Raw genomic sequence first — 18,392 nt, forward strand, 5'->3', positions numbered from 1 at the left:
AGCTACTTGGTATGTCGGACCCGGTTGTGGCTGCGGCTTGCTCTTTAGCGCTTTATTGCTACGGCTCGCGAATTCCCAAAATCCAAACTGAAATCCCCCCGGCCGCGTAGCCGCAACGTGATAGAAAATTAATATCAACTTTAACCGATCGCTACCCCCTCCCCGTGCAACGAAACTACTTTTACTGCAAAAAAAAGCTGAAACGTTGGCGAAAAGTCATTTGCTCAGGTTCCGCATGGATCAGTGAAATTAAATTCGGAACGTTGAATCGAGTTTTCACGAATATCGAAAGGAAACAAGCTACGGATCAGGTGATTGCAAATTTACGTTAATCCCGTGAAGCGTAGATTTTTCGTTGCAGACAAATTCCTTGAAATTGGGTACAAAAGGGTTCTCACGGTCGCTGATTTAAAAAATGGGCTCAGATTAGAGACATTTTTTTAAATTCAAAATGGTCGATCTAATAAGAGCGAATAGGATCACATTTTTATATTTTCAGTCCGTCATATTGGATCCGCCGTCTTGAATTTTGAAATTTTCACTTCGGATTCGTTTTTAGCGATCCCGATAAACAAAGATTACCGAGATCTATTTTTTTAGTCTCCCATAACCGTCCCACAATCACATTTATTCTTTAAAAAGTGGCATTTTCAACACTTTGTTTATTTACAACGCTCGCTGTATTCGCGGAATCATCATAATCCGTCTTAAAACACCAACATTTACATCTTAGAAGTCGAATCAAGCAACAAAAAAAATAAAAATTACAGCCATATCTCAAAAAGAAAAGATGTGTCATATATGAGACGTTGTACCGAAAAGGATCAAACGATTGTACTATAAAAATGAGTAAATTCTAAGCAGGCGAGCTTCATTACTTAAAATCAATCGAACGATCATCGCAGAGCGAGAGTTTTGTTCGCACACAAAATCAATCACCAGTCTCATCGATGTACCGATAAGTTTTTGGATGTCAATTTCCGGAGGTTAAAAATCAAGAGAATCGGAGTAGAGTTTGTAAATTCGAGGACTCGGGTCGACACCTAATCCGAGCAGAATAAAGAGCACCTTGACACTCGTTTTGGTACCTGAACAGCGGTTCGCCTGCTGTTCGTGTTTCTCCCCTGGCGGATCATTCGCGGGTGAGAATAGTGAGGAGAGAGAAAGAGTGGGAAGACCATGAGGAGGCAGTGAAATAAAGAGAGAGAAGGAGAGAAAGAGAGAGAAAGAGAGAGAGAGAGAAAGAGAGATAGTGAGAAGGGGTGGAAGATTTCTCGCCCGAGAGAATAGAGAAATACTCTCTCGCTATTCCCGCGGAAAACAAGACATTTATAAACACCCACCGCGAGATTAGATTTGTTAAGATAATGGGGATGTCGGTCGGAAGGCTGAGGCTGAGACGGCTTACGGCCCTTTATATATACTCTTACTATCGCCGGCATTGCAGCCACTCGAGTTTAATCCCGGAGATGACGTTTGTGCGAGTAAGATGAAGACGCCTAACGGTTATTGGGATACACACCACCTCTCACTCTCACATTCAAGTTCCCTAGTTCGGTATTCACGATCAGCAAACCGCAAACCATTCCTCGATTTCTGCCGACGATTTTCTAATCCAAGGGGTGGGAGTGAAGCGGAATGAAATAAATTAAAAAAAAAAAAAACATTCTCGTCTCGCCGGTAAAAATATTTCCACAAATTGCTTCAACCTTTGTCCGTAAATGGGACAAAGTAAAGGGACTGGCGCGTTGCGTAGAAAAAGCCGGACGGATTCTGTGTTTCGTATTTAATTTTTGTATTTGGTATTCGTTTTACTTCTTTTTTTTTCACTTTATTTTCTATCTTTTTGCTTTTTCCGCTTCTGTGGGGGGTCGAGTTTTAATAAAATTAAATACCGCCCACAAGTTGAGAAGGCTGAAGGGGGGGGGGGGGGGGGGGGGGTGGATCCCTTCGCGTGTGTACATGCATATGTGTATACGTATACCTATATACGAGACATAATTCATGCGTGGAATGTGCGCGTAACGGGTAGAACCCTTTTTCCGCGGAGTTAAGGGTCGAAGGGCTGAGAGGATGAGTGGAAGCTGCAAAAAAAAAAAAAATAAATAAAAAAGAAAATAAAAAAAAAAGAGAGAAAAAGAAAGGCAAGCGTAAAAAAAAATCCCAACCCAAACGCGTGTTTATCTTGAGATTTGTTGCCGTCTGTTCTCGATATTTATTGGCTGGAAGCTGCGAAAGCGGGGTTTGCCTGCAAAAGTCGGTGGTTGAACACGAGCAGCTCTGACGGACCGTTAAATTTTATTATGTTTTTTCGCCGATACCGAAATAACACCCCAGCCGTTCTCTCTCTCTCTCTCGCGCCCTTGCGTTATACCTCGACAAGGCGAATCACAACCCCGAGGTATTATTGAATAAGTTTCAATTTCCACAGTCTGCCCACAAAAATACGTTAGAAAGGGGAAAAAAAACCGTTGTTCAAAAAAAAAAAAAAAAAAAAAAAAAACTATTCGGATCAGCGATCAGATTTTATTTTCTCGATCTAAATCCTTCCGCACGTGATTCGTGATATAAAACTGTAAATAATTGAGGGTGTTGCAATTGACCAAACGTGGCCGCCGGTGTGAACTACTATAGAACAATTTTCGCGGTCAATTCAGAACTTGAACTTATCCGGATAGTGTTAGATTGATGTCAAATATTCTTCATAGATGTAGTTTACACCGAAATTGTGTGTTTTTTTTTCTTCTCTTTTTACAGTGTACGTTTCACTAATTCGGGTTTCTCGCCGTCGAGATTTCTTAGCTGTGATCTCGAGGGCATAAGGGTGGAGGGTTAGGACGACTGGAAGGCGTCGATGGCGTGACAGATTGCCCCCAGTATTTTCCACCACATACATCATCGGCACCCGCCGCCCTTTAGTTCTACTCGGATACCCACAAGCGTCGTCCCTCTTAATTGGCACCGCGAGCTATCGGTTGAGAAATATCGTCCGCAATTGCAGCGGGAAAATCACCCCGCAATGGAAACGAGATTAAGAAATTTTCAAATTTTCCCAAGAGGGATGGGGATGGGGATGGGGATGGTGGGAACCTGCAACAGTTTTCCTCCTCAAACCTCGCGACGATCATGACTCGCGGGTAAATCGCGTCTGTTTACCCGTCCTCGCAGCAAGCAGCAGCAAACCCTGCATCAAATACAAACCGAGAGGATCTCCTTTTCGGTCTTCCTTTTGCCCCTCGAAATGAAAGAGAGGAAGGGCACTTTATTCCACCTTTCGACTCTTTGAGCCTGGACTCCAGGACCGGGACCCCGGTCACTTAGCAGAAATATTTATCGAGGGTTCGCCAACGTCGAGACGCGTCCTGCCGGAGGATACAGAAAGGTAGGAGGGGGTGTTTCGTCCTGTGCGGGTAGTTTTACGTGCCTACGTACCTATCCGCCGTTTTCTCCGCACATCCAACGTCGAGTCGTTCTTTGATCCGACCCATACCGTACCAACCCCTGCCCAGTTTATTCAGCTCAGATTATTTACGCTTTTAATTACATTTCACAAAGCGAATACGCTACTCGCAATCAAGCAACTTTGCTGATACGCAAACTGTCTATATGTATAGGAATTCCTTGAGGATGTTAAATTTTCTTTCTCCTCCCTCTTTTTTTCATCCGTCAACGGGGCTGCGTTCGGTTTATCTTCGAGAAGTGTAACGACACGGATTTGTTCGGGGATTTTCTTTTTTATCGATCAAAGTAAAGATTTACTCGTAGAATCTATCAGCGGAATCGTAATCGGCAGCGATCGATCGCGATACTCCCACGAAAGTAAAAAATCGACAATCATTAAAGTTCCGATTTCGATCTACAGAGCTTTCCAAAAAAACCGAATCTTTCGCTCCTCAATCACGTCAATTATTCGGAATAGAATTGCCTCTGCAAACCTGTTGAGTTATAATCTCTACCGGTATCTAAACTTGCAAAAGAATTTGCATTCTCTTTCCTGCGGCGAGTATTATACGGTCAGGTTTATCCGTTATTACATGTATGGGGGTAGGTGGAGGGGTTATTGTACAAAGGTAGAGGTACCTCCACCCTCCACGTGGAGAATTCGCGGAGAACGCGATCGTGCATGGCGTCGGTTGCCTTTAATCAAGAAAAAAAATTTAATATAAACTGAAAACTAGTCGGAGACGCGGTGCTCGGGAGGGGGGGTTGAAAAACGAAGGGGGAGGAAACGTGCCCCGGCTGGAATCGGTTGCGGAACACCGTCACCCTGCGCTCGCCCGACCGCAGAGGGAGTAAGGAACAAAGGGAGTTATCGCGACGGAATTTTTCCACCGTCGAGACGGAGGAATGTAAATCACGCGCTCCTTCCCTGGATGGAGTCGGTGACGTTTACGTTCCGTCGGGGGCGAGACGCAGGGGTTGGAACAATGTGAGGGGGTGAGATTCGGGCCAAAGGTCAATTTGAGCTTCCGATTACCGAACACTGAGCCGACGCGACGGGAGAAAAAGAAAATCAACGATATTCGGTGAGTTTAAAACGCTTCAAGTGTGTCTTCGATTTATCATCCCCCTGTGACCAAGGAACAAATTGTTTTTTGTTAGAGTTATGCGGATTTATGAAACGGTAATAAAATTTATATGACGTACTAGGCCCGCTTTGCTTTACACGTAGGTACACTGTCGGCTAAAAGTTTGGGTACACCGATCGAAATTATTTGCCGCGATAAAAGTTGGACAACGGAATGAAAAATAAAGATAATCAAATTTCCCAAGCAGGGTTTTGAAAAGGACAAATATGCCTTCATTTTGTTCATTTTTCGAAAATGCTTCACGATTTTTTTTTTGGTTCCGGTACTTACTTTGAACATGGTTGTTTTTCGACTATTTCTTAGCCGAAAGTAAACTTCAAGAGGATATCTAAACCTACATTTTAGTTTTTTAGAAAATTCGGTACGATTTTTTTTTTTTTTTGCCTCTGTATTACATGGTTTCTTGGTATTTTGTCTTCTCTCGCCGAAAAATTGTTAAAATGATGTTTAAAAAAATTCTGAAACATTTACAGCTACCCCAGTGTGAACCTATGCATCTTTTTACCCTCCTGACATTTCCTCTGAAACCCAATAGTTATTTAATTACGCCTTTTTTGTAAAACATTATTTTTTTTTTTTTTTACTAAAAATGCAATACTGGGGATAGAAAAAATCTTACAAAACTTTTCAAATATGCAAAATGAAGGTATATTTGTCCTTTTTAAAATTCCGTTTGAGAAATTTGATTGACTTAATTTTTTAGTCCGTTATCCAACTTTTAGTGCGGCAGGTAATTTCAAACTTTGGGCTGGGAGATCTGTAACCATATAGTATGCAGAATAGCGTTATGGGATTGATGTTAACGCGGTGCTCGACCGACTTCCTCATTTTCCCTCATGACGAAGGCTTGAACGACGCACACGAGTAGAAATTTTGAAATCGAGTGGACATGTAATTCCGACTATCGTGGTTTTCGCCCTGTACGATATTACATTCATATTCGTATATTGTTGCTTAGAATTTCCCGTTATTTCCATAATTTCACTTATATATAAGTACTCGGTATAGGCTTGAAGGTCTCGCCATAAACCCGCCCCTGTATTCGTAAAATTCTCGGCAGTGAAAACTTTCGGCAATAATTCACCTCTGATTATTATAAATCATTTTTAAAATAAGTATTTAATCCTTTCGTTCGGATTCTACCGGAGGGGAGCTACTTCGCCGAATCCTGCCCCTTCCCGTTCTTTCTCTCTCTCTCTCTCTCTCTCTCTCTCTCTCTCTCTCTCTCTCTCTCTCTCTCTCTCTCTCTCTCTCTCTCTTTATCTCTCGTGGTTTTTTCACGTAATTCACCTCGGGTAATATAAATAATTTGTGAAAAATAAATTAACGAATACATACGTATGTACACGTAATTTACGTTCCATTTGATATAAATTGGAGAAAAAGGAAAAAAATAATACTAAAATTCATATCCCGCCGTCATTTCCTAAGGCCTGTAATTTAACATGTCTTTTTATATTTTTGTTCCGCAGGTGGACGACCGGGGCAGATCCCCGGCGACGACGAGACGACCGACATCCGCAACGTCATCCATCTTACCGCCGAGTCCCGAGGAACCACCGACGCTGTAAGTGCGAATAATAATATAATATAATTATTCTGCCTAACATCATTCGATGCACCATCTTTTTTTTTTTTTGCATATCATTTTTGAGTGATTGCAATAGCGGAGGATTTGTCTTAGAGATTCGTTAAACGGAGGAGAGGACAAAACATGGTTCTCATTTGAAATCATGACTCCATTCCGTGGCCCCCATAGCTGCAAATTCGACTCTCCCTCTCTCTCTCTCTCTCTCTCTCGTTCTCTCGTAGGTCGGTCGTATCGCAGATGATATTAACGCGCAAGGTGAGGTATAACCAGCCCAGGCCAGCCAAGCGCAGCCCGACCGCCTACAAGAACTTTCCCCTAGCCGTGACATATTGTTTCCATTCTGCTCCGGCGGTAAAGGAGGATGAAAAAAAACCGGGCATAAATATTGCCGACGACGACGAGGACGAGGACGGGGGCACCCGCGCCCCCGTAACACGGGTAAGAACTGCGAAACAACCACCGAGCTTACATACCGTGCCTTGACTAATTTGTCTGAGTGGCTTTTTGGAATCACCGTTCTACGATTCCCAGCAGCAACGATCCAGGCGCGATTCGGGCGAGGATTTCACACAATCTCGGATATTGGTATGACTCGATGATTGCAGAGTTGTTGAAAATTGGCGGACAGGTTAGGAGAGAATGAAATACGCAACGCGGTGGTAAACCGACGGGTTGATAGTGAATCCTGGTGTCGTTCCCACGTGTGCCCCGAAAAAGTCGAGGATGGATTCAGGGTTCACGGATATGTGGCTTGGAAGGCATAACTCAACTCGGGGTGGACACTTTTATTCCGGCGTAATTGAGATCGGCCGATCGGAAGGGTGGATTGGAAAGGAGAGATCCGGATTTTTGATAACCGGCTTTCCGCCTGTGGAGGCTAAATCCGGATCGCAAATCACTCACTCACTCGCTCGCCACCACTTTGCCGCAAAATGATTCGGTTAAAAAATGTTCCACCGGCGAATGATATACTCTTGGCGCTTACCTCTCTCTTGAAAACAGTCGCTTTATCGCGCGATGTACAAGTTCGAATAGAAAAGTTCCATGCTACGGATGAATGGATGGATGGATCAATGGACTAGGATTTACCAGGCAAATGCAAAGTGCCGGAGTATCGATTCCCCGCCAAGATCATGGCGGTTCGTTTCGCAAGTGTTCTTATCCGTCTGCATGGCGGAAAGAACCGGAGGCGAATCGAGGACTTCGAAGCTTGGACTGTGACCAGTTGTGGAAATTAAAACTTCAGTTCCCCGCTGCTACGGACCGCGGCATATCTGCTACGAAAAGCCACCGCTACGTCTAACAACTAGTGGTTACACAATCTCTTCCCCAGTGAATGGTTCAGGACGCGTTGTTCCGTTGACGTGGGTCCCCCAAGTCCTTTCCCAATTGCATCCCCCACATACATACGCGACCGCACGTCGGGCTTACTAATAAAGCATCTACGTCAACGGCGACTCGCTCCGAAATCCTGTCGAGAAATATGAAATAAACACCCAACAACTGATCGGCTGGCGTGTTTCACGTTACCACAGATCGATATCGATGTTTGGATATGCCGTGAATCCGCTTTCGCACATCTAGTGCTTGATCATCTTGGAAGATGTCACCGGACCTCGTAGGGTTTCGTGACATTTCACGGATCGCCAAACTTTGAAAGTAATCGATAATGCATGTACTTTTTGACGATATTGAATAATCACGAGTACGAGAGTTGGCGAATTCTTTTTGCAATTTCCACCAAAGGTAAGAGTACCAGTTATCGACCCTGTCCCAATTATTGACCTTTCTTGGTTGTATCCGTTTGATCCTTGGTTCTAAAATGACCAAAAAATAAATTTATAATTTCTAACCCTCTAGGGGTCGAAGATTGAATCTAAACATGTCGATAACTGGTACACTTACCTTATACCTAGCTACACTTCTACTTCCAAATCCCGAACAAATTCAAACACATAGTTTGGTGTGGATCGTGGGAAGCAATTTGAACTGTCGAAGAGGAGGATGAGGAGGAGGAGGATCTGCGAAGCAGAATCGGCTATCGGCTGAGCGTGTCATCTATAGGTAGAGGATAGAGGGTGCATGGGGGTTAGAGGGTTAAGGAGACGAGCGGTACGCCGCTGATATATCGCCCGGAGGCTGATATATGCTCACGTTTGATTTACGACGATAGAAGTCAGGGCGTATAGAAATCCCTGTGCTTTATGGAGAGTCAGCAGTCGGCTGTAAAGTGTGACTCTATCGGTTGCCGCGATATTCTTACACCGCAAGAGAGTGAGTCAAGTTGTGCTTATAACAAAATGACGAGGCGATATCACAAACGTCTTTTAAACAGGTCACAGTTCTTTTTCAATCCGTCATTGGAGAAATCAGAGTGGTCACATGTGGCGGTGTTACCTAAAGGATATAAAAATTATGCCGTTTGAATTCCGAACCGACGACGGTGAGAGCTGCCGCTGTGAAAGGCTGGACAGGTTTTCCACTTAGCGTAAGATTGCGGGCGAATTCACACATGCGTCCCTCGGCGCTTGAAAACATCCCCCAACCCATTCCATCCCATCCCATTCCATTCCATCCCCCGACTACCGGCACCGCGAGGACCACGAGGACCACGAGGACCATCTCCGTGGCCCGTGAGTCCAATAACCACCACCGCGACGGGTAAAAGAGGGCGAAACAGGAGGACACACAGACACTGACGTACCTTGTTCAACGTATGAATATTTCATGGGCTTTGTTTTGCCAAATGAGTATCATTGACGTGAGTTATCTCGTTGCGGTTCGCGAGAGCTGCTTTATGTCCGTTGAATAATGGGGAGGTGGAGTTTCGGTTCGGACGGAGTTGAATAAAAATTCAAAGGTCGAAAAGTTATCCAAAATCTCCCCCCGCCCCTCGATGTACGACGTCTTCGAGTCGGTAAAGCGCAGCAGTTTCTTAACTTTCGAAACAGCCGCTCATCGTCCTTATTCGTGAAAATTTCGAATAATTAACGATAGGTACTCGCCCGGGTCTTTTTCGAGGGTTCGAAGTGAGCGTAACGCAGCTTCTCGGCATGCAGGGGCCTCGATTCAGCTACCGAAAATATGAATGCATTAATTACCATTTTCACGAAATTGGAATTTCATGACGACGGGCGTCGAGGCGCGTCTCGACGCTTATACTCCCGAGTGGGTCCGCCACCGTCGTCGCCGTCACGTTGCTGTTTTTCACCCCGTGTATAGGTACCTCATTTTCCAAAAGCCTCCCGGGTGTTATAATAAATTGCAAACCAAATCGCCCGCGCCGTTATATATTCGATTACCTCGGAAACTTTCTACCACGGCAGATTAATTCCTGGCTTTTAGAATCCGCGGAATGGTTATTGCGTGTATAATTCCTGCACAAAAAAAAGCCTGAGAATAAAAACAAACAACATATATACACCGCGATAACCTTGGGCTTCCGCCTGACTAAGATACGAGTAGCGCCGAACCTCTTGATTTTTCCATGAGAATATCGCATCGTTGGAAGGTAAAGGATAAGGTGGCTGAAAGTCAGGGGGTTACTGGTAAAAGTGCGAGCGCTGCCTTTATGTTATGGTGATGTTGCAACGTGTCGTCGCAACGTTAGCGCGAGCTCCCCGTCTCTGAATTGTGACGGCTATATAGCCTCACCCTGAATAGAGAAACACGCGTTTCAGAGGCTTTTCCCGAGGAAATATACGACGGAATAAACCGACAAAGATATAACGATAAATAACAGGTGGGCTAAGCTGCTTTAAATTTTCCAACGCGAGACTCACGAATCAGACTTACCTACTTTTCACCCTGTATAACGGTTTAATTTTGTCTACTTTTCTTCACCCCCATCCCCCGATCCCCCCGGGCTATCATTCCTCGATTTTTCGTTATTTTCCAAACTGCGTTTCAACTGCCGTAAGAAATACTCGAGCTCTTCGTCCGTATCCTTTTCCCCGTATTCACGGGGCTTGCACATTTTCAAACTCGCCTCTCTACGCGATTCGTATTTGCACAGAAAAAGGATAAAAATTCAATACCAGCCAATAAAGCCGAGGGTCGTAATATGTTCCGTTCGCCGTTCGTTGAAAATTGATGCTTTTTTCCTTATGGGGGTCAGCTAATGTACCATGCATTGTAGTCCGTATTATGATTTACGCGAACTCTGTGAGATACCGTAACAGCTTTAATTCGGCTCCGATGAGTCTGAGGAAAATGCAAAAACAAAAAATAAATAAATAAAACAGGTTCGTCTTATATTCAAGTTATATTCGCGAAGAGGATAAATCCAAATTTCACATACCTACACTCATCTTAATACAGGCTAACGATACATTTTGAATAATGTAACGCATATGCATAGGTACAAGAATTTTCAAAGGTGAGACACGATATCGAGAGAGTGAGATCGTACGGCGTCATATCTCGTGCGAGAGGGCGAGCTGCAGGTTTCCTTTTAGGACCGAAGCGACCGTCTCCAATAAATTTCAATCACTGGGAAAACCAGGTACAACAACGCCTTCTTCGTCCCGTAAATCATCGCGTAAGTGAATCGAAATTGAATCCGATGAGTAAATATGGCTGCGGAATAATAGAGAACTAGGGATGGAGGAGAAGGATAGAGAGGTAAAGAGAAACAGAGAGAGCGAGAGAGAGAGAGAGAGAGAGAGAGAGAGAAAAAGGGATGAGAGAAGGGAATGGAGGGACGAGAGCTGAGCGCTTCAATTCGAAATCGGAAAAGCCCGCTGCTTTCACCAGCACTCAATAATCCATTCTGTTATTTTCAATCATGAGAAATAATTGCAGTTTATTTTAACTTTTATAGAATAGCTCACAACGACTTCGAGACGTGTTAGTAGTCTTTCATCGAGAGTATTATGATTCAAGTTTTTCCGACCACGATATTCGGGAGTGGAAGTGGAAAATGTCTGGAAAGGGATACCCAGGCGATGAATAAATACATGAACCCCGTTACAGCCGGTGGTGGGATATACCCATTCACATATGCCCCGAGCTGTTATAGAACCCTACGATGTAGGTACCAAAAGTCCCTCCGAAAAATATTACTTTCCTGATAAATTATTACCAACACAAGTTCTATGGAAAAAATACTCCTCGAGATTTTTTAGAAATCTTTACTACCGGGGTCCTAAATGCATCGGCATCGGTTGCGGCGATTGATGAATCGAAAAACAATAAATCCTCAAACCGTGAAACTGAATCTGTCATATACTGTACCTGCAACGAAGGGAGTTTAAGGGAGCATTTATGGCAAAAAAATCGATTTTCAATTTTTTGAGACACCGTAAAGCTTACGTTTAAAAAATGATATATTTTCTTTCAAACCGAAGCTATTGAAAAAAATCTCATGACAGTTTGTGGGAATTTGCAAATAGATTCAGCCAGAAAGATCTGTATACTGTGCTACAAATATTAAGTGAGAAAACTTACGCGCAATAAATTTTCACCTTTTTAAACTCTGTTAAAATTGCACTCTGTGCATCACTCGGATACATTTAAATCACGATCTAACGAGGCAAATATACTCCAAAAAAAATGTGGAAAATGCATACCTAAAAGCGCTAAAAATTCGTTCAATTTTTACCACGTGAGAAAAAAATTAATTTAAATTCCTGTAAATGTCCCCAATGCAAACGTTGACGAATCGTTTACACGGAAATGGACAAAATTACAATATCGACAATTTTCCAAATCATGAGTTCCAACCTAAGTGTGGAAACACTCACCTCGTGCAGCTATTTCCCGTGCACTCATGCACGCAGGCACGCACGCACGCAGGAAATGAAAGTATTGAACAAACGATGGATAGTTATGAGGGTAGAAGTCATCCCCTATTTTTTCCTCCACTCCATATCAATACACCCGATCGACTTGATTAGGGGTGAATATAAAAGTAGCTCGACATCGGCTGCATTTTCTTCCCGTTGTATATTGACGTTTTATTTGTTCGATTGCTTTTCAATTCTATACGCGGGGTTGCCGCGTTGTGTGCCCGATACGCGAAAAATTCTTGTATACACGGGTAAACAAATCACCGAGCGAAATGGAAAGAGGTGCGAAAAAGCGGAATTTCAGGCCCCGTCTCATCGTCCGATTTCCCGTTCCAACTAATTTCGCCCAACAAATCGTCGAAGAGACGATAAAACGTTGCCCGTGCGAATTCGGAAGGTCTCTTTGAAAATCTGGAATAACGGGGGTCGGCTCAGCAGCATAGCTGGACCTACAACGGCATGCCTGTCCCGTCCGACAAGATTAATATGGTCAGCGTGTTTCTTGGCATATTTCAAATACTTGCAAGGTTAATTACTTTATGCCGCATTGTTGCGGCGTGAGATCCCGTTCCAGACTCGGTGTTCCCCAGCTGTCTCCCCATCTCTTCCTATACCCTCGCAGACATACCCAAAATATTATCTTCCATACGTACGGGGATAAAAGGGGTTAATATATGCGGGAAGGTCGATTAATGGTTTAATATAACCAAGATTTTGTCGCCGAAATTCTTCTCCCCTGAATAGCCAATTCGTCCATGGAAGGAGAGACAGAGAGATTGAGAGAGGAATACAACCATCCGTGTTAACGATTACGCAAGCACAGTGCGATCCTCTATTAGTCGATTGATCGGAATTAAAAATTCTTCACAATATGTGAGAAAATGATTCGTTGAAGAGATTGCTCAGGAAAACTCAGAGAGAGCTTTTTCTGCGATCCTTAAACGATACCTAGATAATTTTTTTTTTTGTAGATTCTCAGAACTCATTTTTTAAACAGGATATCACTTTTCTAGAGCTGAGGTGAATTTCACTCTGTATAACCGTTATGCGATTCTATCGAAGTGTGACCAATTAGGGTTAATCTGGATCGACCGAAAAACTGGATGACCTTGTTTCCCAATTTTCAATAAAACCGTTTCCGGTCTCCTTCCATGTAGCCTAGACGAATTCCTCGAGGAAAGATCGTTAATCAGTTAGATAATCCGAGTTTCGACAAACTTCGGGTGGATTTCGGGATATTTCAAGGTACCAATGGGTGAACGGACAATCATCCTTTCTCGACTCTTATAATTCTTGGTCTGGAATTCGTTGAAGGAGATTCTGTGAGTAGGAGGAAGGGCCGGATAGTCAGGCAGGGTCTGAAGGTTCGGTAGGTACCTACCTACCTACCGCGGTAGTCAGATATCTCGGAATGTTTTACACCTCATTACGCAACAATGTGTTGTTGCCGAGGTGAATTATATCGGGCATGAGACGCCATCAAGATAAATGGTCCCCCCCTCCCTCTGAGCTGCCAGGGAGCGCAGCAGCCGTAACGTAACGTAAGGCAAGTCGCAAGGTAATTGTGGGCTTTTATTAGCCCCGGTCCTTCTCGTGGAAGCGATTTGCCATACGAACGAACGAACGAACGAACGAGCGAGCGAGCGAACGTCGCTTATACGTACACGCCAAGGGTCTGAGGAAACCAGCCGAACCAACCAACCTCAGCTTTCGCTCTCGTTCCTCCTCTCTTACTCCTCGACGACGACACCAGCGAACTGCCACCCAAGATATGCGTAATTACTCGCGTGACAGTAATGCGGGAATGTGAATTTTCGACGGGGGACAAGGCGGGGCGACGTGCGGGATACTCCGGAATCCGCGATGCGGAGATGAACCGATGTTGCGGTGGCTTCTCTCTCCGGCGGGGTATCACCGCGGGCCCTTCGCACCCCCCCCCCCCCAACCCCCCAACCCGGAATCTTCTAGTTCGCCAGAATCCACCGTGAATCTTTCACTCCGGTCGGGAATATATCCTAGGCTATGTTAAATACCGATACAAAATTAATGCTCCGAGTGAAAACACTGGTCAACACGAATTTTGAGTATGGATACTAGACGTGAAATTTTTATTACTTACTGCGTATGTAACAAATTGAAAAATAGCTTTATCGTATAAAGTTTATGTTTGTAGAAACCAGAACGATGTTTCGGATTTTAAGTAAGATTACCTACTTTCTCAAACATTTAATGTAAGTAACAACTAAACAGACTTCAGTTTTTCATTTAAATCACTGTTATTCAAAAGTAATAATTAATAATAAACTATAACTGTAAAAGAATTGATAAACAAAGTTTAAAAACGAATATTTTTCCTACTTCTTTTATTTTCGTAAGGACTTTCTTGTATCAAACCCCAAACGTAATCTCTCACCGTACTCTCGTTAAATTGCCCCTGATAACTTTAATAACGATAAAATCTATCACGTCTTGGTGAAAACGTTTTCCTTTTTCTTCCGAATATGCCCCCATAGTAGCAATGGACCAAAAACTTCAAACTTATTTATCAATGTAAAAAATATAAAAACAAACTCTACAAGTAATAAATAAAGGTTTTAGTTATTATTTGATACATAGAATCGAAATTTATCTATCTCAATAGGTACTCACTTGTTAACCTGTCAAATGCAAGAATTCAAATAGCGTAAACTTTCGATTTTCAAACATCGAATGTTTCACGCGTACTTCAGCGATCGAAAGACTCGCTCCCCTCCCTCCCTCGCTCTCTCTCTCTCTCTCCCTCTCTCGCCCCCTCTTTCTGGCAGGAGAAAGGGCCCTTCTCACCAGCGGCAGTTTGTTATACCGAAACAGTTGTAACGGAGTGGCACGTTCTCAGTAACATGATTACAAATATATCATAACGCACCTTGCCCCTTTTTTTTTTTTTATTATTTTATTTCCTCGGTTTTTTTTTCCTCCTCCAGACGACGAAGGGTCGCCACGACACGGGGTATGAGATGTGGCTATACTAGAAGCGCGTGAAGAGAAACGACATTCCTTTTCTCTGTTTTACACGCCCCCTTTTTTTCTCTTCTTCGAGGCAGGCTCGTTGCTCGTCGAAGCAGTTTTATAACCCCAAATCACTGTCAACACAGTGAAAACAAAGACTGGTACAATGAATGAAAGGTAAGAGAGAAAAAAAAAATATTAAGAGATCAGTCAAAGGTATACCGACATCGGGAAATCGGTTCTATTGTAGCAAAGGCCAGAGATTTTTAAACCAAAAATCCCTGCACGCTTTACGCGAAATTACGTTCTATAATCCAAAAGCCAGGCATGAGAAATAATGTTTCGTTGTTGCCTAAAAAGTAATTTTGAGTAAACTAACTAGCTGCCTGTACCTTATATTACCCAACCCAGGGTGATATTATTGCTGGGCAAAAGCAAAGAACACTTTATCCGGGGTTCATTTCAGAATTTAGTATGTCGTTCCGGGGTAAGAACTTTGTCGCCTTGGTCTTCTCGCCGCCCACCCCCCCCCCTCCCCCCCTCAACACCCCTCCTTCACCTCCTCGTATCCATTCGCGAATCCTTCGCGTTCTACGCGCCCCTCGAGGTCCTGACGAGGGAGTAACTAAATCAGTCTGTGGATTGTTTTCCACGCGAGCTCGAGAGCCAGCCTGGATGATAGATAAAGTCTCGTCGGTTGAAGGAGGACAAGGCTTTGAGATCGAGATCAGCCGAAGTATCCGCGACTATCGTTGCGATACGTATAATAATGACTCGCTGTTTCTTTGAAACGATATCGCGTTACAACATCAAGAAGCTATCGCTTCGAAATTCACCGAAAGCATTAAGTATCCTCGTCCTTTTGCGGCGATACGTCATGCGTCCTTGGTCGCGCGTAATTAAAGAGAGCGCAGAACAGCATGACGCCCGAAGGCTTTGGGCTGCAGGGGTGAGGGTGGTTAGGGGTGAGGGGTGAGTGCCAGAATCGTCTCTCCCTCTTCCCCTCTCTTTGGCTCTCTTCACTCGGCGTTAAGGCGAGCGCGCGGGATGTGTTTTACCGGGGGGGATACTTACGCCCCCATCCCGAAAGCAGGAGGGGGGAGGGGGGAGAAGAAGCGTATATATTTTCATATAACAAAACCATCTGTGTACCGTGTGCTAACAAATTTAAACTGATTTATAGTTTAGGTATACGAAAAGCAGCTCGGTAACGTGCGGAATGAAAGCACATACCCATACTTCGAACGAGAGCAAGTTCAGATCAGCACGAAACGCTGTGTCTTCTCTCTCTCTCGCGTTTCTAATTCCGGAAATAAAACAATCCTCTTCGAAATCCGACCAACGCACTTTGAAAACCGTTCCACTGTCCAAGGTCACCGTCCTATCCCCCCCCCCCTTTCTGTGCCCCTGGAAAGGAAGTCATGTTATCAAAAGGACTGCCTCTCGCCGTAAGTACAGCCTGGATTCGAGTATAACAGAGAGAAAGCTGGCGCTCTGGAAAGACTGGGCGAAACCCGTTCCACCCTATACTCATAGTACATACGTAGAATCGTGCAGGACGGAGCGAAAGGGTGGCCCAGGGTGACGGGCTGAAGGGGGGCGGCTGTGTGCCGTGGTCTGCATCGTGCACCCTGAGGGGTTTTCTGCTAGCCGAGGTGGAGGAGGAGGAGGAGGAGGAGGAGGAGGGGGTAGAAGCGGAGGTGGAGGAAAACCGGGGATGGGGCGAGTGGGACGATGAAGACGCACGTAGACCAAGGTGGGGTGGCCGGGGCACCATACGGGGAGAAAGGGGCAGAGGCTATGGGGAGACGAAGGAGGAGGATGAGGAGGAGGAGGAGGAGGAGGAGGAGGAGGAGGAGGAGGAGGAGGAGGAGGAGTAGGGGGCAAGTCCCTGACTGCTCAGACTGCTTGCCCGACCGGCCGATCAATAATATAGTGACAAGTGCCCGCACATGTTATAGGTATTCCATGTCAGCTCAAGAGAGCTATAGCGTTGTACGCGGCCGTTCAGCACTGCTAATAATTGTCAACGTTTCCACCCTTCTCGAAATCTCGACGATTCCCTAACTAACCCCCGTCTTCGTGCGATCATCGAGAATGCTACAAATTCACGTCAAGGGCGTGTCACGTTGCAATTTCGAATTCACTCGGTTCTTCGCGAACTAAATATGGGTCAGTTGACCATAGTCAATGATCAGTGAAGTGATGAGTATAAAGCATGTCAAACCCATCACCAAGGTTTTACCATCCAGGTAAAACACTGGAGGCTCGAAGAATATTAGGAAATGGTTTTAACTATTTCCACAAGAAAAACCTGATCATTCCGGAGAAACTAGCAACGCCATTTGTTTACTGGTAGTATACGTACATCACAGGTTGATCGAATTGATATACGTGATGAAAGAAAAAGAAACTTGTACGATTGGAGTGGTATTTTGAATAATCATCGAGCACCGCATGTAGTATTATTTTTCATAATATCTTAAAAGAAGCGATCAAAGAGTAGAATGGAACGAGTCCAGCGTTTGGAGAACGAGTAGTTTGAGCTACGTCTGCAGAGTGCGGAACGTGTTTCGGGTCGTCATTAACTCGGATGGTTGCGTAGAAATCGATGAGAAACGAGGCTGAGACGGGACGGGGTCCTTCCGTATAATTAATGGGCCAGTTATTAACGACATGGGACGATCGTGATGGATCGCGTCACCGTCTCGCCCCTCTAGAGGCAGTAGCGGCGAGATGAGTCGGGACGACTGAGATGTTGGTGACCTTTACGACACTTCGACGTGGTGGAAGGTTTAGTGGATAAAATCTCTGTACATATGAAGGATTAAAAACCTTTTTACCAAGCAAAGACCTGCAGGCTCTTATTTCCTCCTATTTTTGACCTCCCTTGACGCGATCTGCAGGTGATCCGAAAGGACCCACTTGACCCACGGTCCGCGAGGCTTTCGGTGCTCAAACTTCTTGGATATCACTCAACGTCATACGAGCTAACGACCCTTGGATTGGCATTATTTCCGAAGGGACCGAGGGGTTTTTAAAGCGGAATCGCCCCGTGCCGAGGGTTAGAAGAGTGTCGCTGGCGAGACAGCTGCCGGCTCTTCTTCTTCATCTTCTTCTTCTTCTTCTTCTTCTTCTTCTTCTTCTTCCACTTCCGCGAAAAGGCCATGCCCGGCTGGCCATCACTCTGTCCAACGGCTCCAGGGAATTCCGCACGTTCCCCGGCCTCTCGACGCTCGAGTTACCGGACCCTCGCTTATTGGTCCACGTCTTAGACCAATCGAATTCCTATTAAATATTTAACACTCAGAGGGCGACCTTAAGTGGCCTGCTTATTGCCGGACCATGTTCGCCGAAATAAGGTTCTCTCCTCTCGAGATCACGTATTATTTAAGCACCTTTCTAGACGCTCTAGAAACGCCCACTGAATCGCCG

At 44.6% G+C, this 18,392-nt stretch overlaps 1 protein-coding gene and 1 long non-coding RNA gene across 4 annotated transcripts in view; one reads left to right on the forward strand and one right to left on the reverse strand.

The window, feature by feature from the left end:
• The window catches only part of LOC124305936 (uncharacterized), a 261,707-nt gene that overhangs the window by 212,122 nt on the left and 31,193 nt on the right, over nt 1-18,392 (forward strand). For all 3 annotated transcript variants that reach the window (XM_046765969.1, XM_046765967.1, XM_046765968.1), the window contains one exon: nt 6,062-6,156. In XM_046765969.1, the coding sequence (XP_046621925.1) occupies nt 6,062-6,156 (95 nt within the window). The remainder of the gene's footprint in view (nt 1-6,061; nt 6,157-18,392) is intronic.
• Nucleotides 1-18,392, reverse strand: part of LOC124305945 (uncharacterized) — a 120,175-nt gene that overhangs the window by 62,229 nt on the left and 39,554 nt on the right. The window lies entirely within an intron of this gene.

Source organism: Neodiprion virginianus, chromosome 5 (genome assembly GCF_021901495.1).
Source record: "Neodiprion virginianus isolate iyNeoVirg1 chromosome 5, iyNeoVirg1.1, whole genome shotgun sequence".
NCBI lineage: Eukaryota > Metazoa > Arthropoda > Insecta > Hymenoptera > Diprionidae > Neodiprion > Neodiprion virginianus.